A 21,697-nucleotide genomic window follows, 5' to 3' on the forward strand; every position below is an offset into this window, starting at 1 on the left:
CCTCCCATATTCCCCAAGGCAAGTCATTCTCATCAAATCTGTCCTCTTCTCCAGCCCCCTACCTCCATCACTGCCTGGTCGTCTCATAGTCTCTTCCCTCCTCCCCCAAAACACACACACACAGCCAATTCATTCGCCACATACAGTGAGGGGTCTTTCTAGAACACAAATCTGATCAAGTTCCACCTTTGCCTTCAACACTTCCAAGACTCCCACTGCCGGGCTTCCCTGGTGGCGCAGCGGTTGAGAGTCCGCCTGCCGATGCAGGGGACGCGAGTTCGTGCCCCGGTCCGGGAAGATCCCACATGCCGCAGAGCGGCTGGGCCCGTGAGCCATGGCCGCTGAGCCTGCGCGTCCGGAGCCTGTGCTCCGCAACGGGAGAGGCCACAGCAGTGAGAGGCCCGCGTACCGCAAAAAAAAAAAAACTCTCCAAGACTCCCACTGCCTGCAAGATAAAATTCAAATATCCTCACACAACTTGCATGATCTGGCCCTTCCGTGCTGAGTGTAATTGCCTATCATTTCCCCCACCAGTGACACTCAATAACTAGCTCACTCACGACCATCTCTTGCTTGAATTCTCCAATATTTAAAAAAACTTTTTGGCCACGTCACACGGCATGTGGGATCTTAGCTCCCTGACCAGGGACCGAACCCACAACCCCTGCATTGGAAGCACAGAGTCGTAACCACTGGACTGCCAGGGAAGTCCCTGAATTTTCCAATTTTATTTATTTATTTAAAATTTTATTTGTTATTTTTGGCTGTGTTGGGTCTTCATTGCTGCGCGCAGTCTTTCTCTAGCTGCGGCGAGCGGGGGCTACTCTTCTACTATTCACTGCGGTGGCCAGGCTTCTCTTGTTGCAGAGCACAGGCTCTAGAGCGCGTGGGCTTCAGTAGATGCGGCGCGTGGGCTCAGTAGTTGTGGCTCGTGGGCTCTAGAGCGCAGGCTCAGTAGTTGTGGTGCACGGGCTCAGTTGCTCCGCAGCATGTGGGATCTTCCCGGACCAGGGCTTGAACCCGTGTCCCCTGCATTGGCAGGCGGATTCCTAACCACTGTGCCACCAGGAAAGCCCTCTCCAATTTTATTATGAGGATGATTCCCCTAGGAAAATCATAGAGAATGCACATTCCAGGGCCCTCTCAGTTTCAATAATCCAGAGGTGAGGCAGGCCAAGGAATCTGCATTTTGACCAGCTTCCCCACTGATTGTCATTTAGGGGAATCCTTCGTTTAAAAAAAAAAAAACCTCCGATCTTTTATTCTCCCATAGACCACTGGGGGGCCGGGAATCTCAGTTAATCTCAGCAGTTTGATCTCTGTACCCACCCCCATGCCCAGCTCAGTGCAAGTACCTAATAAGTATTCAGCTGAGATGTAAATGCTGATGCCTGCACCCCTTCATCAGACACAGGAGCATGGAGGCCACAGGCACCTGTAAGGAAGAGCCATCACCCTCAGAGGTGCTGTGGACAACTGAACTGAAGGTACAACCCATGGAGCTATCTTATTATCTGGTCAGTGTCCAATTATCTTAACTTGGGAAATCCATGAAAGTAGAGTCTGAGACAAGTCTGGTTTATTTGGAAGGTGGTCCCAAGAAAGCAGAAGTGAAGAAACCAGAGAGTGAGGCAAAGAAGGAGGGAACATCAATATATAGGGAGATAGTGGGGTTACTCTAACAAAGTGGAAGTTTATTTTCTTCCCTTTTTTTTTTTTTAAGGCCAGGTAACTTTCTTTTAATTTAATTAATTAATTAATTAATTTATTAATTTATTGCGGTACACGGGCCTCTCACTGTTGTGGCCTCTCCCGCTGCGGAGCACAGGCTCCGGACGCACAGGCTCAGCGGCCATGGCTCACGGGCCCAGCCACTCCACGGCATGTGGGATCTTCCCAGACCGGGGCACGAACCCGTGTCCCCTGCATTGGCAGGCAGACTCTCAACCACTGCGCCACCAGGGAAGCCCTTCTTTTAATTTTAAATAAATTTGGCTGCACTGGGTCTTCGTTGTTGGGTCTTCACTGCTGCACGCGGGCTTCCTCTAGTTGCAAAGAGAGGGGGCTACTCTTCGTTGCGGTGCGCGGGCTTCTCACTGCGGTGGCTTCTCTTGTTGCGGAGCAGGGGCTCTAGGTGCGCAGGCTTCAGTAGTTATGGTGCACAGGCTCAGCAGTGGTGGCTCACAGGCTCTAAAGTGCAGGCTCAGCAGCTGTGGCACATGGGCTTAGCTGCTCCGTGGCATGTGGGATCTTCCCGGACCAGGTCTCGAACCCATGTCCCCTGCATTGGCAGGTGTATTCTTAACCACTGTGCCACCAGGGAAGTCCCTATTTTCTTCCCTTTGACTCAGCAGTTCTATGCCTGGATCTACACAGAAGGGAAAAGAATATCTATTTCCACAGAGCAAATTTTACAAAAACAGTCTCAACAGCTTTGTTGGGAATAGCCAAAAACTAACTGGCAAATGGATAAACAAACTGGTATATCCACACTATGAGCAAGAAAAAAAAAGAAGGGAACAAACTGATGATACAAGCGGCAGCCTAGATGACTGAAGGTCATGCTGAACAAAAGAAGTTGGACACGAAAGGATACATACTGCATGATTCCATTTATATGGCATTTAAGAACCGGCAGGGAATTCCCTGGCGGTCCTGTGGTTAGGACTCCGCACTTCCACTGCAGGGGGGCACGGGTTGGATCCCCGGCCAGGGAACTAAGATCCCGTAAGCCATGCGGTGTGGCAAACAAACAAACAAACAAAAACTGGTAAAACTAATGTATGTTGATAGAAATCAGAATTTTGGGTGCCCCTGGGGGAGGGTAGGAATCAACTGGAAAGGGGTCCCTGGGAACTGTTTAGGGTTCTGAAAACATTATCCATCTTGATTAGGGTAGTGACTATATGGGTGTCTACAATTGTCAAAAATCATTGATCTGTACACTTAAGGTCTATGCATTTTACTATATGAAACATCCAACTCCTCTTTTTTTTTTTTTTGATTGTGCCAGTTGTGGCTCCCAGGCTCCTTAATTATGGCAGTTGGGCTCCTTAGTTGTGGCTTGCAGCCTGCTTAGTTGTGGCATGCGAACTCTTAGTTGCAGCATGCATGTGGGATCTAGTTCCCTAACCAGGAAACAAACCCGGGCTCCCTGCATTGGGAGTGCGGAGTCTTAACCACTGCACCACCAGGGAAGTCCCCCAGCTCAACTTCTTTAAGTAAAAAAAATGTAATACATTTATTTTATGTCACAAAACTGAGTGTACGCAGTTCAGGGCTGGTATGGAGCTCCATGATGGCAGGACCTGGACTCCTTCTATACTGTTGCTCTGCTATCCTTAGTGTGTCACACTCATCCCCATGGTGTGCTGCGCCATTTGTTAAAATACTGTCTATCTTTTACACCGCCAGATATGCTCAGATAAAATTTGGGGGTTCTAGTGCTGTGAGAAAGAAGGGAAGAACAGTTTTTGAGAACAGCTGGCAATCTCTGCCACAGATATCTCAAACAGTTGTAAATCCACCCAATGTTGCTCACGTTTTCCAAGCCAGTTTCCACCTGAGACCTCCTATAAGCCTGTATATCCAGGTTCATATTTCAAAATAGAGCTGTAAGCTCTTGAAGAGGGAATGCGTACGAATGGGTAACATGGCAGAGCTAGTGGGTAGTTACCTAAAACACACCCATGTCCTGGCGGCTGCTTCAAGACCCTGGAGAGACAGACAAGGACAGAACAAATAAAACAAACAATCCAGCCCACAGTGGCAGCAACACAGTTCCAAAAGGTAAAAGCACTTGTGAGAAGACAGGGGATTTGAAATATGGAGTTATCCACTACAGGAATGAAATGCCTCAGAGGATCATGGGGGGCATATGAGATTGTGCCTTTGAGGCACTATCTGGGTTGAAAGTTAAAATTAGTCAACTTTGGGCTTCCCTGGTGGCGCAGTGATTAAAAATCCGCCTGCCAACGCAGGAGACGGGTTTGATCCTGGTCCGGGAAGACCCCACGTGCCGCGGAGCAACTAAGCTCATGCGCCACAACTACTGAGCCTGCGCTCTAGAGCCCGTGAGCCACAACTACTGAGCCCACGCGCCATAACTACTAAAGCCTGCGTGCTCTAGAGCCTGCATGCCGCAACTACTGAGCCTGCGTGCTGCAACTACTGAAGCCTGTGCACCTAGAGCCCGTGCTCCACAAGAGAAGCCACCGCATTGAGAAGCCCGCACGCCACAACGAGGAGTAGCCCCTGCTCTTTGTAACCAGAGAGAGCCCACACGCAGCAATGAAGACCCAATGTAGCCAAAAAATAAATTTAAAATAATAATAATTAGCCAACCTTGGTGCCTGTTTCTTGGCATCATAATAAGTCTTTGTAGGATGGTGAGGGTTAGAGACCCACATGCAATGTTTTGGGCACCAGGAAGGTGGGTGCTAAAATAATTTCTATTCTGTGATAGGCAGTGGGGCAGGGAGGTGAAGGATGCTGAGCAGGGACATTGGTCAAGTGCTTCTCCTCTCTCAGCCTCAGTTTCCCTGTCTGTAAAGTGGGGTGATTATGGCCTCTCTCTTCAGGCTGTTATAAAGATCAAGGAGATGGTGTATGTATGTGCATGGCACCACAGACAGTAAGTGCTCAGGAAATGATGATGACAAAAGTATAAAGGTGGATAAATAACGGATTGATAGATAAATGAGAAGGGAGGAAAGAAGAAAGGAAGAGAGGGAGGAAGGGAGGGAGGAAAGATGGAAGGAAAGAAGGAAGGGAGGGAGGGACCCATTTCTGAGGCCCTGGACAGAGGCTGATCAGTTCCTCTTGAGAAACTGCCTAAGTCCACACCTGGACCACTTCCCTTATCAGCTCTCATACTTAAGGGCCACCACACACCTGCTTTGATTGCCCCAGGGCCAGGAACCAGGCAACTGGGGACAGCCCCATGGTCTTGGAACCCAAGAAATTATTCAAATTCGCCAATCCCAGGAAGCCCGGGAAACCTAGCTAACCGCACTACAGTTCCAGCTTGCTGTTACCCTGTCCAGTGCAAGCCCTGTATCCTCTAGTTTGGAGCGCCAAGTAACATAAAGAGTTTTGTCTTTCTTCGATCTGAGTGTCACTGTGTGTATCACACCATCAAAAAAATCTTGAAATTTTATAAAGCAAATACGCATAACATAAAATTTGTATTTCAACCATTTTAAAGGGACAATTCAGTGGCACTTAGTACATTCACAAAGGTCCAGAACCATCGCCACTACCTACTTCCAGAACATTCCATCACCCCAAAAGGAACCCCATTCCCATTAAGCAGTCACTCCCCATTTCCCTCTTCCCACAGCCCCCAGCAACCATCAGTCTGTTTTCTGTTTCTCTGGATTTATCTATTCTGGAATTTTCATATAAATGGCATCATACACCACGCATCCCATTGTGTGTGGTTTCTTTCACTGAACATAATGCTTTCAAGGTTCCTCCATGTTGTAGCCTGTCAGTGCTTTGTTCCTTTTTCATGGCTGAATAATATTCCATTGCACGAATATCCTACATTTTCTTTATCCAGACACTGTTTGGATAGCTTTAGCTACATTACCTCCTATAAGGTAGGTACCATCGTTATACCTCATTTTATAGGAGAGAAAACTGGGGTCCAGAGAGGTCAAGCAAGTTGTTCAAGGTTGCACAGCTAGTGGGTGGCAGAGTCAGGAGCTGAATTTGGGCACTCTGTGGCCAGGATGTGCATGTTGAACCGCTACCTTACACCCCTATCATAGTTTGGTACGCAGAGACAACATGGCAGTTGTGACGTGTCCCTCTGTCATTTCCACAGGGGAGGATGCTAAAGTGCTGACAGGAGCAGAGACTTATGGTCACACAGCGCATTGTCTCCAGCCAGTGCTGGAAACAGATGGTGAGGGCAGAACTCAGATGCTTCATCATCCAGGAGCTGCTGTTCAAATGGTGGTCGCCTCCCACCAGGGAGCGTGGGGGTCTGCCAGAGACACCGTTGATTATATCCTGCACCTTAATGGGTCCTTCAAAAGAGAATGGCTTGGGTTTCCATGACAACAGGCAGGCAGCATCACAAGGAGATGGCTGAGTTTCCTCCCCCAACCCACATCTGGCTCTGGAATCTGTCCCCTTCCATCTCTGCCTTTCTGGATCCCGGGAACCCAGCCGGTGCCCAGGCCCAGACCCAAGCAGACAGCCGTGTGGGTGGTCAGTGTTCACACCCCTGGGTACGCTCAGAGCTCCCTCTCTTCGGCCCAGCCCCAGCCCAGTGAGGGAGGGAGGGACAGACGGAAACAGCACACACCAGGCACATGTGCAAAGCAAAGTAGAAGGGACAGGGCACGGTGAAGAGGTAGTCCCAGGGGCCTCCACGTCACCCCAGGTTTCCCAGACATGTATCTAGCCAACCAAGGGGATGGAGAAAGCTCTGAGGTGGAAATGGTTAACAGGGCTCGAAAAGGTGAGACTTATTAACTAACAGTGACCTGACAGGTTACACAGAATATGCTCTTCAGGGCAGAGAAGGGATATTTGACAGACATCAGAGTAAAGCTTGCCAAGACTCCAACTTATTTCTTCAAATTGTCCAGGAAACATTATATGTACATTGTACATATATATATTTTACTTTATATGTTATATGAAGATATAATATATTTATACATTATATATTATTTTATATATTATTATGTATAATATGTATACATAACATGTAACATAGTATTTATAATACATTATTATATTTTGTCAAGTTATGTTATAAAATATTATGTATTATATAATATGAATATTATGGATATTATATTTATACACTTACAATATGTTACATGCAAAAATATATACTATATAGACAACAGTCTATATAATTAGACTATAGAACACAATAGTGTTTATATAGGGAGAGAGAAAGAGAGAGCATGATAAAGCAAATGTGATGAAATGCGAACAGTTGAGGAATCTGAGTAAAGAATATGCAAAAATACTTCACCTCTTCTTGCAGCTTTTCTGTATGTTTGAAATTATACCAAAATAAAAAGTTACAAACAAGGTGAGGTTGGCTTAACATTTGAAAAACCAATCAAAGTAGGGACTTCCCTGGGTCCAGTGGTAAAGAATCCGCCTTGCAATGCAGGGGACGCAGGTTCGAACCCTGGTCAGTGAACTATGATCCCACACGCTGCGGGGCAACTAGGCCCGCGTGCCACAACTACTGAGCTCGCGAGCCACAACTAGAGAGCCTGCAAGCTGCAAGCTACAGAGGCCATGCGCCCTGGAGCCTGTGCGCCAAACTAGAGAAGAGCCCGCGTGCCAGAACAAAAGATCCCACATGCCTCAATGAAGATCCCACATGCCGCAACTAAGACCCGATGCAGCCATAAAGATAAATAAATAATAAATCTTTTTTTCTAAAAAAGAAAACGAATCAAAGTAATTCATTATATGAACAATTAAGTGAAAAATTACATGATCATCTCAATAAGTGAAGAAAAAGCATTTGACAAAATCCAACATCTATTCTTGATTTTTTTTTTTTTTTTTTTTTCTGTACGCGGGCCTCTCACTGTTGTGGCCTCTCCCGCTGCGGAGCACAGGCTCCGGACGCGCAGGCTCAGCGGCCATGGCTCACGGGCCCAGCCGCTCCACGGCATGTGGGATCCTCCCGGACCGGGGCACGAACCCGTGTCCCCTGAATCGGCAGGCGGACTCTCAACCACTGCGCCACCAGGGAAGTCCCTTGATTTTTTTTTTAAAGTCTCAGGAAACTAGTAATAGAGGGGAATTTTCTCAACCCAATAAAGGATACCTATGAAAACCTACGGTGAACAGTATTTTCTTTGGAAGGAAGAAGCAAAACTGCCTTTATTTGTGGATGACAGGATTGTGTGCTTTAAATATGCCTAGTTTCCTTTTTTTTTTCCCGGATGTGCAGGCTCAGCGGCCATGGCTCACGGGCCCAGCCGCTCTGCAGCATGTGGGATCTTCCCAGACCGGGGCACGAACCCGTGTCCCCTGCATCGGCAGGCAGACTGTCAACCAGTGCGCCACCAGGGAAGCCCTATGTCTAGTTTCTTGTAAAGCTGTTTAAAAAAAAAAAAAAAATCACAGACACAGGAAAACAGTATGGTGATGTTTCCAAAAGTTAAACATAGAATTACTATATGAGCCCACAATTTCACTCCTACCTCTATACCCAAAGAACTGAAACCAGGGACTCAAATTCTTATACACGAATATTTATTGCAGCACTAGTCACAACAGACAAAAGGTGGAAACGACCCAAGTGTCCATCAATGGATGATTGGATAAACACAATGCGGTCCATCTATATGGCAGAACATTACTCAGCCATGAAAAGGAGAGAAGCCCTGACACTCACTACAATGTGGATGAACTTTGAAAACATGATGCTCAGTGAGAGAAGCCAGACACAGAAGGCCACATAGTGTGTGATTTCATTTACATGAAATGTCCAAAACAGGCAACTCCACAGAGACAGAGAGTGCATTCGTGGTTGTCAGGGGTTGGGGAAGGAGTGACTGCTAATGGGGATGCGGTTGTCTTCGAGGCTGATGAAAATATTTTGAAACTAGATAAAGATGACAGCTGCAGAATATTGTGAATATACTAAATGTACGTAATACACTTTAATATGTCAGGGGATGGTCTTTACAGTTAAGACTTGCGCAATTAAAAAAAAAAAGACACTTCACCATAGACAGCTAGGAAAGTAGTGCGGATGACATCTGTTTATTACTCAGCAATGTCTTGTCTTGAGGGAAAAATTAAGAGGACTTTGTTGAAATGTCCTTTGGACAGATGTGTTTACCTCTGAATCTCTCATTCATTGTGTTAAAAAAGAACCAATTGTGTGATTAATTTGAGGGCTTTTAAGGAGAAGGGAGTGTTCCCTCATCTTTGGTGGAGAAATTACCTGAATTGCTGTCTTGTGGATGTGGGGTGATTCAATGAGGCACTGAATGCACAGCGCCTACCCTGCGGTCTTATCTTTGCAACCGTGTGTGTGTGTGTGTGTGTGTGTGTGTGTGTGTGTGTGTGAGACTTTAAAACATATCAACAGGGACGTCCTTGGTGGTGCAGTGGTTAAGACTCCCCTATGCAGGGGGCCCGGGTTCAATCTCTGGTCAGGGAACTAGATCCCACATGCATGCCACAACTAAAGAGTCAGCGAGCTGCAACTAAGGAGCCCGTCTGCCACAACTAAGACCCGGCACAACCAAAAAACAAAAACAAACCCACAACACATACCTACAAATTTATTGACATCCCTCCCACAACTAATTCCCTTCCGTTGAGAGGGTGGTGTCTGCTTCTCTCCCCTTAGAGTGGGCAAGACTTAGTGACTTCCATCGAGCAAAGAGAATGGGGAGGAAGTGACACTGTGTGACTTCCAAGGCTGTATCTGCAAATACGGTCACATTGCGGGGTTAGGGCTTCAACATAAGAATTTGGGGAGGACCCAATTCCGTCCCAGCAGTCACTAAGCTTGGGGTAGTATGTTAAGCCAAAATGGACAACTAGAGTGATCTGGAACACTGCTCCATTCAAACACTCTACCTGAAAAATCCCTGTCCATGAATGAAGCCACTCTCAACTTCCTCCTTCCCTCCCCATCCAGGCACAATTTATGGGTCCCCTGGGCTCCCGCATCCCTGACTACACACCCTGACTTAAGTTCTCTCCCTCCACCAGATCCCTGGCTCCTGAGAACGCTGTGTTTCTTGCTCACTGCTGCATCCCAGCTTCCAGCACATGGCGCAGCATGTAGTAAGTGCTTAGAATATAAATCAGCATGGCTGAATGAATGAAATGAAGACATATACCAATACCTCAGGCTGTGCTAAACAAAATCAATCTATCTGTCCCTTCAGGGAGGGGAGACATATCCAGGCTATTTCTTAGAAACTCAACTATGGCATATTCCCCGATGAACAGGCAGTGCCCCAGAGAGGGAGCAGACAGTAAACAAACTCTCAGGGGAACTGTGTGATTTGCTCAGTAATTATACACACGCAAATTAAAGCCACAAGCTACATTTAACGCTGTTCTAGTTACTGCTGCTGCATCAATCTATTCCAAAACATACAGGCTTAGAACAATCATTTTTGTATATCTCACAGATTTTTGTACATCTCAGGTCAGGACTCTGGGCAGACTCAGCTTCTGTGGCCTGTGGGTAGGGTCAGGTGGATGGCTGGTCTGGAAGGTCTTAGATGGCCTCAGTCACCTAGGGGACACCGTGGAGGGGAGGGCCGGAAGGTGGAGCTCAGCTGGGACAGTGGACCAGAGGGTCTACACGTGCCTACAGCATGATGGTCTTTGGGTAGTTGACTTCTTTCATGGTGGCTGACTTCCCAGATGGGGCACCTCAAGAGAACCAGGGGGAACTGGTGACCTTTTCTGTCCTAGCCTCAGAAATCCCAGCGTCACTTCTGCCTCACCGTAGAGATCGAAGCAGGCACGCACTCACCTATATTCAAGTGTAGCAGACACAGACCATGGCTCTCGATGAGAGAAGGGTCAGTGAACGTGGGGGCCATGTTTCAAAAGTGCCACAAACACCTATTAAACTAGCAAGGAAGGAGGAGGAGGAGGAACAGGAAGGAGAGAGGCCTCAGGAGAAACCAACCCCCCAACACCTTGACCTTGGACTTCCAGCCTCCGTAATGTGATACAATAAATACCTGCAGCTTAAACCACCCAGTAAGTCTTAGTCAGTTTGGGCTGCTATAACAAAATACCAGAGACCCAAGGGCTTACAAACAACAGAAATCTATTTTTCACAGTCCTGGAGGCTGCAAAGTCCAAAATCAGGGTGCCGGCATGGTCCAGTGAGGGCTCCCTTCCTGGTTCATAGGCAGCCGTCTTCTTGCTGTGTCCTCATTGGGCAAAGGGGCAACGGAGCTCTCTGGAGTCCCTTTATAAGGGCACTAATCCCATCAGGAAGGGCTCCACCCTCATGACCTCACCACCTCCCAGAGACCCCACCTCCTGATATCATCACCTTTGGGGGCTAGGATTTCACAAATAAATTGGGGGGGGGCACAAAAATTCAGCCTGTAACACAGGCCTAGCAAATGAATACAGTGATTTAATTTCTTACCAGCCTTCCCCTCCACCCCACCTTGAACCAGATTCCAGAGTTAAGGGGGTTTGCTCTATTTTTCTCCCAGTTCTACCCCAGCTCCTAAAACAGTGCCAGACACACTGCTAACCTCATGAAATATTTATGGGATGAATGAGGATGCCTACTCTTTGGCATTGCTATCTTGGGGGTCTGTCATATTATTTTCCCTATTTTCCTGAATGTTTAAAATATTTTCTCATTAAAAAGATTTTAAAGCGCCCTACGATGAAAAGCCCCCCAGCTGGGGTTGGGCACGGCCCTAGAGGTCCCCGTGGCCTCCTTGGTTCCTGGTGCGCCCGTAGCGCGCAGGTGGCTGCGCCGTGGCCCTGCATCGGCTGCCGCGTTTAGGCTGCTGCGCGGGAGGGGAAACGCCACAGCTGCTGGCGCCCCGCGATGCGCACCTGGCGGGCGGCCCGGGGATGTGCCGGCGCATGGGGGCCGGACGTTTGCAGCCTCCTGGGCCTGGCGAGGGGACAGGCATTGGGAGAACAGGCTCCCCAGATGCAGAGGGTCTGGGGAGGGGGCCGCCGCCTGGGTGGACCGCAGTCACAGCCCAAGTAGCGGCCCCCACCGTGTCTCCTCGTGGCTGCCTCCCTAGAAGACTGCGGGGCGTCAGAAATAAAACAGAATGAAGGAGGAGAAGGTGGATGGTGCCCAGGCCACGGAACATTAGGCGGGGTGGAACTGTGGTTAAAATGCGCTTCCTGGAGTGACCCCTTTATTCACATCCCCCATATTTACTGAGAGCCTACTGTGTGCCGGGCGCTGCTAGAAACTGGGACACATGACAGACCAAAATCCCTGCCTTGTCCGAGCTGACATGGTAAGCAAGCACACTGAGAATAAAGGTCGTAAACACGTCAGTGATATAGGAAGTCAGGTTGCAAACTGATACGTGCTGTGGGAAGAAAATAGAGCAAGGTCGGGGGGCCTTGGGGGGGAGGGTTGCTGAGGATGCAGATACCCCATCAAGGATGGTTTCAAGCTACCTGATGGCGTCACAGAGTGGGAAACTGGGAGGAGATGGGCAGGTCCACACCATCACATGGTATTTCCGCCATGTACCTTCATAGGCATGTTATCGAGAAAGCATAGATAACAGTAATGCTTAGTGAATAATTAGGACGTGATGAGTATTTGCGTGAATAATTAGGACGTGATGAGTATCTGCGTATCACCTTTGTTTTTTTATGATCTGTTAAGTGTTAAATCTCTATAATTTAGTGTTCAGTGCTGGCTGGGCTTAATCTCTGGTTGTCAAAAATCTAGAAAATTTGGCCCTTGTAAGCCAGGGCATGCCGGCTTCAGCACAGCCTGGAGGGGAGAATTCTGAACAGGACTGAGGTAGTAAGTGCTTAGAATATAAATCAGCATGGCTGATTTTTGCCCCTGAAAGAGCTGTTATTAATCGAAGTTGGGAGCCTGGGCGAGTGAAATTAGAATTTGCTGTGAGTGTGTGTCTTTACTCTGCTTGCAGCGGAGCACAGCTGGGGACACTCCATGACGTGGGGGTCCCCAAATCTCCCCATTTCCATCCCCACATCCTGTTCTCAGTCTTTTCTCTGGAAGGTAGATGAGTTCAAGGGGAGCTCCTCCCACTTTCTGGATGCCCCTCCCAAATTCCTCTGCTATCTTGCCCTATCAATTATCCCCAACCTCATTCCAATTCCGGCCTTCTTCTCCCCAGCTCTCCCTCCTAAGATTGGGCCGGTTAGGACACATTCCCATTGTGTGTCAGAAAATCCACAACTATAGTGGCTTAAAGAGGAAAGAAACTACAGTATGGATGAACCTTGAGGACATGATGCTCAATGAAAGAAGCCAGACACAGAAGGTCATATACAGTCTGATCCTACTCACAGGAGGTCCCTAGAGGAGTCACATCCATAGACACAGGAAGTAGATGATGGGGACAGGGGCTGGGGGAGGGGGATGGAGAGTCAGTGTTTCAGGGGGACAGAGTTTCAGTCTGGGAAGATGAGAAAGTTCTGGAGATGATGGTGGGGATGGTTGCCCAACAATGTGAATGTACTTAATGCCATGGAACCGTACACTTAATTTTATGTTATGTATCTTTTACCCCAATCTAGAAAAATAAAGAAAACACAAAAATTTTGCTACCAGCATGTGCACTAGAGTGGAGGTTTTAATAGATGGGGTCTATCTACATAAATCATGGCACAAGTCCACACCATGGAATACTATACAGCCATGAAAAATACTATCAGGGAAAAAAATGTGATTAGAATGTCAGCTCTGTCACGGTTGGGAATTTTGTCTTTCTTGTTCATGATCGTAGCTTTAGTATCCAGAGCAGTACCTGGCACCTAGTGGGCACGCAATAAATGTCTACTAACAGGAGACTGTCTGTCTAAAACATGGTACCTGTTGAGTACCATGGGAGTACCATGGGAAATATTCAAGCTATACTGTCAAAAGGCAGGTAGCATAATACCTGTATTTCCTTGATCCCCAAAATGATCACTTTTCCATGCTTTTGTGTTTCAGGAACCAAAAAAAAACTGAACCATATTTAACTAAAAGCCATGTGTATGTTTAGCATGGTGTGGGTTTTTGTTTGTTCATTTGTTTTTTGTTTTTGCCCCTGAAAGAGCTGTTATTAATTGAAGGTGTTCTTTTCAACAGTCCGTGGCAGGTAAGAGTGGAAGAAATTCAGATTTGTGACCAGAAAGATGCAAAACGAAAGAAGTGCTTGTAGATCAGTGACGGTTTTGTCTCTGGCTGCAGGACGCTAGGAAGGGTTTTCATGATTTTTCTTTCTCCTTTGCTTGTCTGCATTTCTTGATGAGAATACATAACATTTATGCAATCAGAAACAGTCAAAACTAAGTGCACTCAATGACGTAAAGGATATAAGTTCATCAGGACCCACAGTGCTGTGGCTATGGGCACAGACAGCCTGGGTTCAAATCCTCAAAGCACCATGTGTGAATCAAGGGGCATTCCCAGTTGCCTTTGCCTCTGGTCCCCACATTCAGGCATGCCCCCCTGCTTCCAAAAGAAACTTGCCCCACCAAGCCTGTGGGAGAGGGTCTGTCCTCCCCGCCCTGCTCCTTGGAGCTCCCTCAGTTCTCCCTCTTTTACGTTCAACAATTCAGGAATTCCATCAACAAGCCCTGAATCTCAGGAAGTCATTTTAAAGTATGTTGCGGATGGAATGTTTCACCTCCCCACCAAAAAAACCCCGATATGTTGAAGCACTAAACCTCAACGGGATGGTATTTGGAGTTGGGGCCTTTGTGAGATGATCAGGTTTAGATGAGGTTGTGACGGTGCTGCCCTCAGGATGCGATTGATGCCCTTATAAAGGGATGAAGGGAGCACTGCTCTCTCTCTCTCTTTCCTTCTCTCTCCTCCACGTGAGGACACAGTTGAGAAGACAGCTGTCTACAAAGCAGGAAGAGAGTCCTCATCAGAACCTGATCATGCTGCCACCCTGATCTTGAACTTCCAGCCTCCAGAACTGTAAGAAATAAACGTTTGTTTGTTTAAGCCGCTGTGATGGTTAATTTTATGTGTCAACTTGACTGGGCTAAGAGATGCCCAGGTAGCAGGTAAAACATTATTTCTGGGTGTGTCTATGAGGGTGTTTCTGGAAGAGGTTAGCATGTGATTCAGTAGACTAAGAAAAAGAAGATCAGCCCCACCAATGTGGGCGTCATCCAATCCACTGAAGGCCTGAATAAAACAAGAAGGTGGAGGAAGGGTGAATTCTCTTTTTTCTTGAGCTGGGACATCCATATTTCCTGCCCTCAGACATCAGAGCCCCTGGTTCTCAGGCCTTCAGACTTGGACTGAATTACACCACCAGGTTTGCTTGTTCTCCAGATTACAGACGGCAGATCATAGAACTTCTCAGACGCCATAATCACATGAATTAATTCCATATATATATATATATATACATATATATATATATACACATACACACACATATATACATATAGATAGATAGATATGGAACTGAGCAGAACCCTGCAGGGCCCTCCCCAAATACAAAGGCCCCTTTATGTCCCCTGCCTCTTGTCTGCGGAAAAGCTAAAGTCTCCCAGGCCTCCCTGAGTCACAAAAGAGCGGGCTCAAGCAGTTAACGATTAGGACACTAGAGTCACAGACTCAATATCCGATGAAAGAATGGGATTAACATTATTGCTCATAATAATCTATATCTGTGTGGGCATTAGAATAATTATAGCTTGCTCTGCCCCTATATGTAAGCAGGAGACTAAAATTGTCAGCAAAGAGATGCTGCAGACCCATGTCGACATCTTTCACTCTGAAAACACAGCGTCCTATGTCAGCATGAAGAAGTTACGGAAGATGGACTTTGCCCTTAATCCCACAGAAATGGAATGATGTCTGACAAGTGGGAATTTGTAAGCAGCTCTTTGGCCCCTTTCCTGTTTGTCTATTTCTGTTCCCTTTAAACCTTGATCACTAGGTAACATTTACTCTAACTCCTGATTTTTGGTTTATTAAGTATACACAACGCCTTGTCTGACCTGTTGATTCCTTTCCTAGATTAGAAGGAGTAAGAATGAAGGATTAAAGAATGACTGACTAGGGCTTCCCTAGTGGCGCAGTGGTTAAGAATCCGCCTGCCAATGCTGGGGACACAGGTTTCAGCCCTGGTCCAGGAAGATCCCACGTGCCGCGGAGCAACTAGGCCTGTGCACCACAACTACTGAGCCTGCGCTCTAGAGCCCACGAGCCACAACTACTGAGCCCACATGCCACAACTGCTGAAGCCCGCACGCCTAGAGCCCATGATCCACAACAAGAGAAGCCACCGCAATGAGAAGCCCACACACCGCAACGAAGAGTAGCCCCCCGCTCGCTGCAACTAGAGAAAGCCCATGTGCAGCAACAAAGACCCAACGCAGCCAAAAATAAACAAAATTTTAAAAATGAATAAAATCTATCTTAAAAAGCAACAAAAAATGAATGACTGACTCTCTAACCTCAGCTGTCCCATAGCAAATTGGCAGGTGGACCACGCGTGCAAGACACCATCCAAAATAAGATCAGGAGAAGTCAGCAGTCTGCACACAATGGAAAATGGACAAAGAAGCTGACATCCTACCGTAATGATTAACTGAGATTTCCCCCTTTTTCCCTCTAAAAATGGTCATGGCTGAGCAGAATCTCTGGAGTTGGTCTCCAGACATGAGCCCACCTTCTCCCCAAATTGCTGGCTTTTTGGAATAAAGCATCTTTCCTTTCTACTGACATTTGCCACTAGAGTATTAGCTTTTGAACGGCGAGCAGCTGAACCTGAGTTCAGTAACATATCTATCTGTCTACCTATCTCCTACTGGATTCTGTTTCTCCGGAGAATCCCGACTAATATAGCCACCCAGCCTGTGGTATTTGTTACAACACCCTGAACTGACTAGAACAGAGTATTTCTCTAAGATTCACGAAGCAGAACGTCAGTGGTGCCAGGGAGGGCACCCAGTAAGCTCCAGGTCAAGGAATCATCCAAGAAGACCTGAAGTCTCAGCTGAGGCCTGAAGAAGGCCCAAGATGTAGCCAAGGGAAGAAGGTACGGAACAGCATTCCAAGCAGAGGGAACAGCACACACAAAAGTCGGGAGGTAGAGAACACCATGCATTTCTCGAACATTCCTGGACACAGCAACCTCCTTCATCTTTCCAGTAATCCTCAATAACCCTGGAGCAGGCAGCAGCAAATTAGAGGCAAGACAGTGTTGGGGGTAAGGGTCTGACTTTGGAGGTGGGGTTCAGGCTTCACGGGGGTGTCGACGTGTGCAGTCACCCAGGACCCCATGCTCAGAAGGGCCCCACGCTTGGTTTAATGCCCTGCTGTCCTTGTTGGGAAGTTCTTCATCACTTTTGGACAAGGAGCTCTACATTTTCCTATTGCACTGGGCCCTGCAAATTACGTAGCCACTTCTGCCTGGGTTCAAATCCCGACCAGGCCATTTACTTGCCCTGTGCCCTTGAGCAAGTAACTGAGATTCTCAAAGCCCCCAATCCCAGAGGTTTACTCACAATGATATTGGAGAAGTTCCCCAGCCAAATGACCAAGGGCTGAGGCAAATTAATTTAGATTTTGTATTGAGGATGTTGAGGGTTGAAGGAAGGAAAACTAAATTTTTAATAGGGTATTAATGAGTGAGCAAATAAACATATGAGTGTGTGAATGAATGAACGAATGAATGAGAAGTGAACGAGCGTCGGACACTGAACCTTAGGGCCACCTGTACTCCCTGCTCTCCTAACGTCCCCACCCCGCCCCACTTTCCTGCCTCTCCCGAGCGCCTCCTGCCGGTGAGCGGCTCGGCCTCGCGAAACCCAAATCGGACCACTCGCCTGGCTTCGCCTTTGCTCTCGCTCCTGGTTGGCTCCGAGTCGCTCTCCCTGCCTTTTGCGGAACGTACTCCTTTGGCCTGCGTCTGCGTTTCCGTCGGTTCCGGTACAGTGACAGCCACAGGAAGTACGTAGCCAAACTTTCCCAGGTCCCACAAGCCATCGCGATAGCATTGCATGACGGGAGTGGTAGTCCTCGAGGGAGGAGTTTCCGCCACAATTGGCTGTGATTGGAACTGCCATTCCCGCCATGCATCGTGATACCACTTCGCCGCCGCTGGCCCTCGGCCTTCTGGGAGTTGTAGTTTTAATACCTTACCGTTCCTTTTCTGTTTCATGGGGTGTGCCGGCTTAGAGAACTACATTTCCCTGCACCCTTCCAGCCTCCAATGGAACCAGGTCGCGGCAGCCATTTTGTTCCGCCCCAGAAGCCGCTAAGATGGCGGCGGGGGAGACGGTGAAGGTTGCCCTGTGTTCCTCCGGGCGCTAGTCCGCTGTCCCCCGCCCCGTCCCCCAGTACCCCGGCGGCTGGCCCATGGCCTGGCGGAGGCCCGGACCATGGACCTCCACACCGCCGTGTACAACGCCGCCCGCGACGGCAAGCTGCAGCTGCTTCAGAAGCTGCTCAGCGGCCGGAGCCGGGAGGAGCTGGAAGAGCTGACGGGCGAGGTGGCCAGCGGGGGGACGCCGCTGCTCATCGCCGCCCGTTACGGCCACTTGGACGTGGTCGAGTACCTGGTGGACCGGTGCGGCGCGAGCGTGGAGGCGGGCGGCTCGGTGCACTTCGATGGCGAGACCATCGAGGGTGCTCCGCCGCTGTGGGCCGCCTCGGCCGCCGGCCACCTGGACGTGGTGCGGAGCCTGCTGCGCCGTGGGGCCTCGGTGAACCGCACCACGCGCACCAACTCGACGCCCCTGCGCGCCGCCTGCTTCGACGGGCACCTGGAGGTGGTGCGCTACTTGGTGGGCGAGCACCAGGCCGACCTGGAGGTGGCCAACCGGCACGGTCACACGTGCCTCATGATCTCCTGTTACAAGGGTCACCGCGAGATCGCCCGCTACCTGCTAGAGCAGGGCGCCCAGGTAAACCGGCGCAGCGCCAAAGGCAACACGGCCCTGCACGACTGCGCCGAGTCCGGCAGCCTGGAGATCCTGCAGCTGCTGCTCGGGTGCAACGCCCGCATGGAACGGGACGGCTACGGCATGACCCCGCTGCTGGCGGCCAGCGTGACGGGCCACACCAACATCGTGGAGTACCTCATCCAGGAGCAGCCCGCTGGGGAGGAAGCGAGGCCAGGGCTGGCCCGAGAAGGCCCCTCCGCCGGCGTGGCGTGCGCGCAGCCCCAGGGCGCCCGCTGCGGCAGCTCCTCCCCAGAGGAATCCCTGAGTGAGGAATCGTTCGAGAGCTGCTGCCCCACCAGCCGGGAAGCCGCCGTGGAAGCCTTGGAGTTGCTGGGAGCCACCTACGTGGATAAGAAGCGAGATCTGCTCGGGGCCCTGAAACACTGGAGACGGGCCATGGAGCTTCGTCACCAGGGGGGCGCGTATCTGCCCAAACCCGAGCCCTCGCAGCTGGTCCTCGCCTATGACTATTCCAGGGAGGTGAACACCGCCGAGGAATTGGAGGCGCTTATCACCGACCCGGATGAGATGCGCATGCAGGCCTTGTTGATCCGAGAGCGCATCCTGGGTCCCTCCCACCCAGACACTTCCTACTATATTCGGTACCGGGGTGCGGTGTACGCCGACTCAGGCAACTTCGAGCGCTGCATCCGCTTGTGGAAGTACGCCCTAGACATGCAGCAGAACAACCTCGAGCCTCTGAGCCCCATGACCGCCAGCAGCTTCCTCTCCTTTGCCGAACTTTTCTCCTACGTGCTCCAGGACCGCTCGGCCAAGGGCAGCTTGGGCACGCCAGTCGGCTTTGCAGACCTCATGGGGGTGCTGTGCAAAGGAGTCCGGGAAGTGGAGCGGGCTCTGCAGCTGCCCAAGGAGCCCGGGGACTCGGCCCAGTTCACCAAGGCCCTGGCCATCATCCTCCACCTGCTCTACCTGCTGGAGAAAGTGGAGTGCACGCCTGACCAGGAGCACCTGAAGCACCAGAAGGTCTACCGGCTGCTCAAGTGCGCCCCCCGCGGCAAGAACGGCTTCACCCCTCTGCACATGGCCGTGGACGCGGAGACCACGAACGTGGGCCGCTACCCGGTGGGCAGGTTCCCCTCCCTCCAGGTGGTCAAGGTGCTGCTCGACTGCGGGGCCGACCCAGACAGCCGGGACTTTGACAACAACACCCCGCTGCACATCGCGGCGCAGAACAACTGCCCGGGGATCATGAACGCCCTGATCGAGGCGGGGGCCCACATGGACGCCACCAACGCCTTCAAGAAGACAGCCTACGAGCTGCTGGACGAGAAGCTGCTAGCCAAGAGCACCATTCAGCCTTTCAACTACGTGACCCTGCAGTGCCTTGCGGCCCGCGCCCTGGACAAGAACAAGATCCCCTACAAGGGCTTCATCCCCGAGGAGCTGGAGGCTTTCATCGAGCTGCACTAGCAGGGCCCAGAGGAGAACCTGGGAGGGGCGGGACCTGCATCTGTCCCCGCCCCGCCGGGGAGCACTTCCGGTGGCTGGAATGTGGGAAGGGCTTTCCCGCCTCCACGGCCCCCTCCCCTCCGCAGGGAGAGGGGAAAGGAGTCAGCGAGCTGTCGGTGCTAGAAGCCTTCAGGATCACGCGCTAGGAGAAAGGACTTTCTCGAGGAGCCCGCGCGCGCGCGCCCATCCTCAACAGGGAGAAGACGCTAAACCTCCCGCACCTTAGTCCTGTCTGCCTGGGTTTCTGAGGGTCTGAGGGTCTCCTTCTGACCCGGAGGCAGAGGGATTGAAGCCATCGCCATCCTCCCCTGCTAGAAACGCAAGAAGAAACGGAGAGTCGGGTCAGGCCTCTGCCCCTTACATGGCCGGATAGACCCAGCCGCCCAGTGCAGTGTTAGGACTGCGGGTCCCCGGGCGGAGGGGGAGTGGGAGACTCGCCCCCTACAGCACGTTTGCACCAGCTCCCTCCGCCCTGCTGTGGGCCGGGCTCTCTGCGGGGGGCGGCCTGCCCTTTGCGTAGCTTTTGTGGTTTGGTGTTCCGTTTATTTACTAAGCGGGCAGGTTACAGGTGTGGCTCAGGAGTCCTGAGGTTTTGCTGCCATATACTTTTTTTTTTTTTTTTTGTAAGATTTTGGTTTGTCGGGCTAAGTTCACTTGACGCAGCGAGGGTTTTGTCGTGCCCGAGATGGCCATGGCCGGCAGGAGTGAGCTTCGTTGTGTGAAGAGTTGACGGAGGGAGGGGCCATCCCGGCCTATCAGTCCCCAAAACGAGGGTGACGGTACCTTTCTGAACACTTCACTCGTTTGCCTTTTACTTGGGCCGCCCGACTTCCCGTTCACCCTAGAAGGAGAAGTAATTTTCCAAACGAGGAGCCGGCCAAACACTGAAGGAGCAGGGCTTGCCGGCCGCTTCCCACCCAGCAAGAGTTAGCGTGGTTGGTTTGGGCTTTGGTTTTCACAATTTCCAAGTTAAAACTGCAGGTCACTTCTGCCTCACAAATCACACCGGAGGGCACAGGTGTGTGGCGAGCAACCCAAGTGGCTGTAGCCATTTTTTAGCTGCTTGGGGAACTGGATCCAGGTGACCCTGAGACAATGCCAAGTACACCGTTAAGCCACTAAGTCAGCTAGATGAGACGCTGGATGCTGGGAGTGGGTTGCCAACTAAGGTGGTACAAAGTCTTGGTCTGCCATCCTTCGGGGCGTCCAGCGCCCCTGCCAGAGAACCCGCCCCAGCGAGATTCCCTCGGGGGCATCCTCCGTCCGCCTCGGCTGCCAGCAAGAGAGTGATCTTGGCATGTTGGGAGAGCAGAAGAGGACGGGAGCAGCTGCCCGCCGACTCAGGAGAGAGGTCGTTCCCACCCCGCGCCTCTCCCGCAGCCTTGTCGAGGGGCAGCTACACGGAAGCCTCCAGAAGCCACATCGGGTCCCTGGATGTCCCGCCCCACCGAGGGACCTAGGTCTCGTTTGGATTTGCAGTGTTAGTTAGGACATTCTTTCTTTACAAGGAAAGACCAGGTTTCGCCTTCCGTCAAGGTGGGAAATGCTGTCACTGTCCCTCCCAAAGGCCGGAATAAAGAAACGAGGCAGTGTC

The 21,697-nt window shown here is 50.3% G+C and overlaps 1 protein-coding gene across 1 annotated transcript; it reads left to right on the forward strand.

Moving 5' to 3' along the window:
• Nucleotides 1-17,930: 17,930 nt before the first annotated feature.
• FEM1A (fem-1 homolog A) lies at nucleotides 17,931-21,697 on the forward strand. The gene has a single exon (XM_004277232.4). It carries the CDS (start codon nucleotides 18,070-18,072, stop codon nucleotides 20,062-20,064), a length of 1,995 nt encoding a protein of 664 aa, XP_004277280.1. The 5' UTR covers nucleotides 17,931-18,069; the 3' UTR covers nucleotides 20,065-21,697.

This window comes from Orcinus orca, chromosome 3, assembly GCF_937001465.1.
Source record: "Orcinus orca chromosome 3, mOrcOrc1.1, whole genome shotgun sequence".
NCBI classification, from domain to species: Eukaryota; Metazoa; Chordata; class Mammalia; order Artiodactyla; family Delphinidae; genus Orcinus; species Orcinus orca.

Bases quoted from the DNA above. Each gene is read 5' to 3' on its own strand.
- FEM1A (XM_004277232.4), top strand. From the start codon at position 18,070: ATGGACCTCCACACCGCCGTGTACAACGCCGCCCGCGACGGCAAGCTG.